Below are 4,862 nucleotides of genomic sequence, written 5' to 3' on the forward strand. Positions count from 1 at the left end.
TTATACCCATGCATTTTCTTTAGATGAAGATGGCTAAGAACGGTACGTGCATCTTATCTTACATCAGTCAAACTGCCAAAAACTGGAAATTTCCTAGCCTATACACTTTAGCTGAAATTAGAGTTGCTGCTAAAGATAGAACAAAATAACAAAATGCAATAAAACAAGGTCTAAAGTTTGAACAGCAGTTAACTCACTGCCAACATAAAATCTTCACAAGTAAAACGTCTAGTCTAAGAACAAAAACCCTAACAACGTTTATCATTCGACTCCTTACGAATTCGCGCCATCCTCATTTGCAGTTCTTCATTCATTAACACAACTCGTCCAATCCTAGCTTTCAACTCAGTTTCGTGCACCTGCCGCCACTTCTCGTTTAGTTCTTCAATTTCAAAATCATTCAGTGGGGCTTCCAACATATCGCTTCTTATGTAATGAGACCAAGGTAAACTATCAAACATATCAGCCCTGTGCTTGTAAGAGGCTGACCCTTTGCGCTTCTCATTTCCTTGTCTCGCCTTATTTTGAAAGGCATCCATAATACTCTTGTTCTCTTTCCCAAATTCTTGTTTTGCTTCACTTATCATAGATTTCACACACCCCTCAATCATATTCTTGGTGTGAATGTGATCCAGCACCTGGTTTGAAATTTGGATTTGAAAACCACCATCAAATTCAAATTTTAATGCCACTATAAACAAAAAACATATATATATTAAAATGATAATAAACAAGAGTTTTTCGAAATCGTTACCTCAACACTTGAGTGTTTTTCTTTCCCTTCATCTTTTTTTTTATCATTCTCCACCAGACTGCTCTCTTTTCTCCTTTTCAAAATGCTGTTTTCCCTTTCATCAATTTCTTTGGTCTCAGTTGTTACCTCCTCCTGGAATCTGACTTTCTTTGCAGCGGAGGCGGGTGTAGGTTTTTCTTGTTTCTCCTTGCCTTTGCTACTTGTATGCCTCTCATTTTTCGACTCCTCTCCTCTCTTGCGCTTCTTCGTTGAAATGGGTATTGAAAAAACCTCAACAATTTCATTGTTCCCTCCGCCCTGCCTATTATTTGATGGCGCGGTTTTCTCTGAAGAAGCCGCCATGCTGTAAAAAGAAAGATAGGCGGGGAGCAAAGAAAAAACACAGAAGGCGCGTTTCTAGGGAAACTCAGCTTTTTTTGGTCAGGGATTTATATCGGGTATTATGGCGGGTTACAGACGACACGCTCATTTTTTAAAACCGGATGCTCTTTTTAATGGAAATGTCACGGTAATGAGGTTCCCAGATCAGCAGATTTATGACGGAAATATAATTAAAATGAGTAGCTTTCTTTCAATCTAAAATTAATTACCTAGGTACCTCACAACGCAATCAACTTTAAACGATTCGGAAACCATCATGTACCTAGGTACCTCACAAGCCTTTGCCCACCGGAAGTCGGATAAAATTCGCCGAGATCAAAAATTTCAAATCAAATAAAAGTTTGCCGATAGGTTTTGAAGCGGTAATCTCGCGAATTTCCGATACAACTGTTGGAATATCTTGTTATTTTCTTAAGCTGCAAAATTTTATAGGCAGTTTGCTTTTGAAATTTAGTATTCAAATTGCAATTTAGTGACCAAATTGCAGTTTAGAGGCCGCTTTAAATGAATATTCAATGATTTAGAGGCAAAGTGGTCAATCTTATTTCACCATTTATTGTCCTGTCGTTCTTATTCGCACATGTGGGTGAGTAAAACCAAAGGAGAAGGGGATTAGAATAGGTAAAATCTTAGTATTTTAATTTGAAATGATTTTTTAATTATATTAGTTAAAATAAATTCTAATTTTAAATAATAATAAGGATGAAAATTAATTTGAAAAGGAATTGATAAGATTTAGTTAATAGTATTGTAAAGGTTAAAATAATGTATTTTAATAATGACTTTTCTTTTAACCTCTTTTATGAAATCATAGTCGTAATAATTTTTTTTATAAATTATTTAAATCATATAGAAGATATAATTTATATAGAATATATAAATAAAGATAATGCTCTGAGATCTGTTCATGGGTTAATCCTGTTTGTAAGAACTTTGGAAACAAGGAGGAGATTTGGTTAAAACCCGAACGAGGATGGGTTAAGATCAACTATGACGGGGCTTCTAGGGGTAACCCGGTACTTTTGGAGCGGGATGTGTAGCTTGCGATGATGAAGGGAAGGTTCTTTTTAAAGGAGCAAAAAGACTACAAGATGGAATAAATAATGAGGCAGAGGTGCAAGCAGTTTTGTTAGCAGCTGATTTGGTAGTAAACATGAAGGTTTCGAAAGTCCATTTAGGGGAGATTTGCAAGTTGTGGTTAACGCAATCATGAAAGGAGTAACCCCGAGTTGGAGATTAAATAAGTTTATCACATTAATCTGCTCAATATTAAAATCTTTTCAAGATTTTTGCATCTCTCATGTAAGGAGAAGTGGAAATGCCAGTGCTGATGGATTGTCCAATGTGGCATGTGATTTAGCTAAGGTAGAGGTGAGGTGGTGGGATGGAAATGATAGTACCATTCAATGGAGTTAAGATAATCTTCTAAGTACAGTACCTTGTCATACTTGAAATGTGTGAAATGTATTTCTTTTCTCTTTGTTCGTGTGCCTAGGCTGGCTCGAGTATTACAAGCAATTAATGCCAAAATCCTTTGCATTGACGGCGGGAGTTGGGAGAGCTTCATTTATTGTTAGAATGAGAATTTGCATTCGTTCATTGTGGCAGTCGAGCGATTTTGGTGGTGGCAATAGTGCTCTCTATGTAGAGTTAGGCGATTTTGTGGGGAGTGCGATATGGAAGCCAATTTCATACTCAAAACAACTAAGCTTATGCTTTCTTTTCGGGGTTTGGTTCCTTCAAAATGGCTGCAAAACATGTTCATTCCAAAGGACCCCCTGTTCTTGAGGGTTGTTCAACTAGTTCTTGGTGAGGAGGTGGTTGTTATCGAGCATAGATACAGAACAAGGGTGGTTATCTACGCCTTAATTATGGTGTGGGGACTCGAATTTGCTTATTCTCGTGTGGAGGTGAGAAAAGTGATGACGATGATAGCGCCAAGAGATTATTTGCTCAATATGGAATCTTTGTTGGAGTGGGCGGTCCCGGGATGCGGCTTTAATGTTTTGGAAGGCATTCCAGAGGAGCACTTTGAGCTTAGAGGCAGGCATGAATTCCTTTTTTGAGACATCGAGAAGAAGTAAAAGCAAGATTTCAGGATGATGCAAGGAGAGGTTGGGAGGGCCTGATAATGTACATTCAAATCATGGAATTGGAGGAGATTATCAGGCAAGCGAAGGAGGAAGCTGGGGTGGTGGAGGAGGAGCAAAGGATGTGACCGATAACCAGGCACCTAACTACGGAAATGGCCAAGCAGAATATGTCGCAGGCTAACAAACCGACTGGTGAAGTGAACAGGGCAAGGGAAGTTGCGAGCTCATCGAATGCAAAGGCGGTGAAGAAAGAGAGATAAACATGCTGCAGGGAAGGGTACCTCTTCATGCCATTTCTTTTTTATGTTAAATTCTTGTTTTGAAAATCTGAACTTTCAGTTAGAATAGTTTGAATAGTTTATGCCAGTTTTTTGTCTAGCACTATGTGTATGTTATTCTCATAATTGTAGATGTGGGGTAGGGTTTGTGCAGACTACGGGTTTATGGATACTTTTTTTATGGGTTGTTTGGAGTCTTTTATGGGTGACTTTTTGGGTGGTTTGAGGGATATAATCCAGATGAAGATGTATTGTTTAGTTTTATTCAATAAAATACAAAATATTACTGATAAATAAAAAGAATATGCTTTGAGAGTCTTTTGTTCTCTTTGGTCTCTCGTTTGAAACTTTTAACTTTGTTTTGTATGTAGAAATGGTCTCATTTTACTCGCTGGGCTCTGGTCTCTTGCTCTAGTTGGGCATTTTTTCCTAATTTTCTTATGGTATGCTTTTCATCTTTTAATGTTTTATAGACTTCTAATGTAATATTATACTATATTTTAAATATATTCCAGCTATTGCCCTTTATTGATAAAATAAAAATAAAAAATTATAAAGAATATATGTTGTAAATTTATAATCAAATATACTTATATAATCAATTTCTTTATACAAAAAAATCAAATCTGAAAACATTATTTTGATCTTTTTGTTTCATTTTACATGAGACATGACGTAAGTTGTGAATAATTCCTTGAACAAAGAATGTTTGTAGAAGAAAGTGAATTTAATGTGGTGATGAAAGCTCCCTAATTAACAAACTAATCTCTCACTTGATGTGTCAAATACTATAAATTGTAAATCATTTATTTCTTTTTTAATGTAATATATTGTACAAAGAGCTGAGAACATGAAGTTAGAATAAATCATTGGCACAAAATACCTAGTGAATCAAAGTTGCAAATAACTCGAGGCAATTCACTTCCCTTCTTTTGAGTGAAATGCACTACTACATCGTAGCAAAGAACATGTCAACATTGTAAATATCTCAAGGTCATATAAACTCAATCATCCTCACAAGATACTACTACTAGAACACTATGATACTACTATCAGGACGCTATTATATTCATTTCTCACATTCTTCAATTCATACCCTCCAATATATCACTTAATGCATATTTTACTATTGGTGTAACCATTGCACCTCCATTTGATGCAAGTGCTACTAATAATGAGTAGCTTTCAATCTAAAATTGCCTACCTACCTCACAATGGCATTCAACTTTAAAAAATTAGAAACCATCATGTTGTAAACACCTACTAAAACAATTAGTGAGCATAGTTGATTTGAAACGATAAAGAAGAATAGTGACCAAAGTAACATATCACAAAATGTTTTTGTTTTTTTGAAGT

At 35.8% G+C, this 4,862-nt stretch overlaps 1 protein-coding gene across 1 annotated transcript; it reads right to left on the reverse strand.

Annotated features, from left to right (window-relative positions):
• Positions 1–248: 248 nt before the first annotated feature.
• Positions 249–1,164, reverse strand: LOC131028543 (protein MNN4-like). Its single transcript, XM_057958827.2, has 2 exons — positions 755–1,164; positions 249–638 (listed from the first exon to the last, which is right to left on the reverse strand). Exons 1-2 carry the CDS (start codon positions 1,094–1,096, stop codon positions 249–251), a joined length of 732 nt encoding a protein of 243 aa, XP_057814810.2. The 5' UTR covers positions 1,097–1,164.
• Positions 1,165–4,862: the final 3,698 nt, after the last annotated feature.

Source organism: Cryptomeria japonica, unplaced genomic scaffold (assembly GCF_030272615.1).
Source record: "Cryptomeria japonica unplaced genomic scaffold, Sugi_1.0 HiC_scaffold_13, whole genome shotgun sequence".
Classification (NCBI taxonomy): domain Eukaryota; kingdom Viridiplantae; phylum Streptophyta; class Pinopsida; order Cupressales; family Cupressaceae; genus Cryptomeria; species Cryptomeria japonica.

Excerpts from the sequence above, each read along its gene's own strand:
- LOC131028543 (XM_057958827.2), bottom strand. The coding sequence starts at position 1,096 with ATGGCGGCTTCTTCAGAGAAAACCGCGCCATCAAATAATAGGCAGGGC. Across the intron at positions 639-754 it reads AAAAACACTCAAGTGTTGAG|GTGCTGGATCACATTCACAC; the intron begins GTAACGATTTCG and ends ATTTCAAACCAG.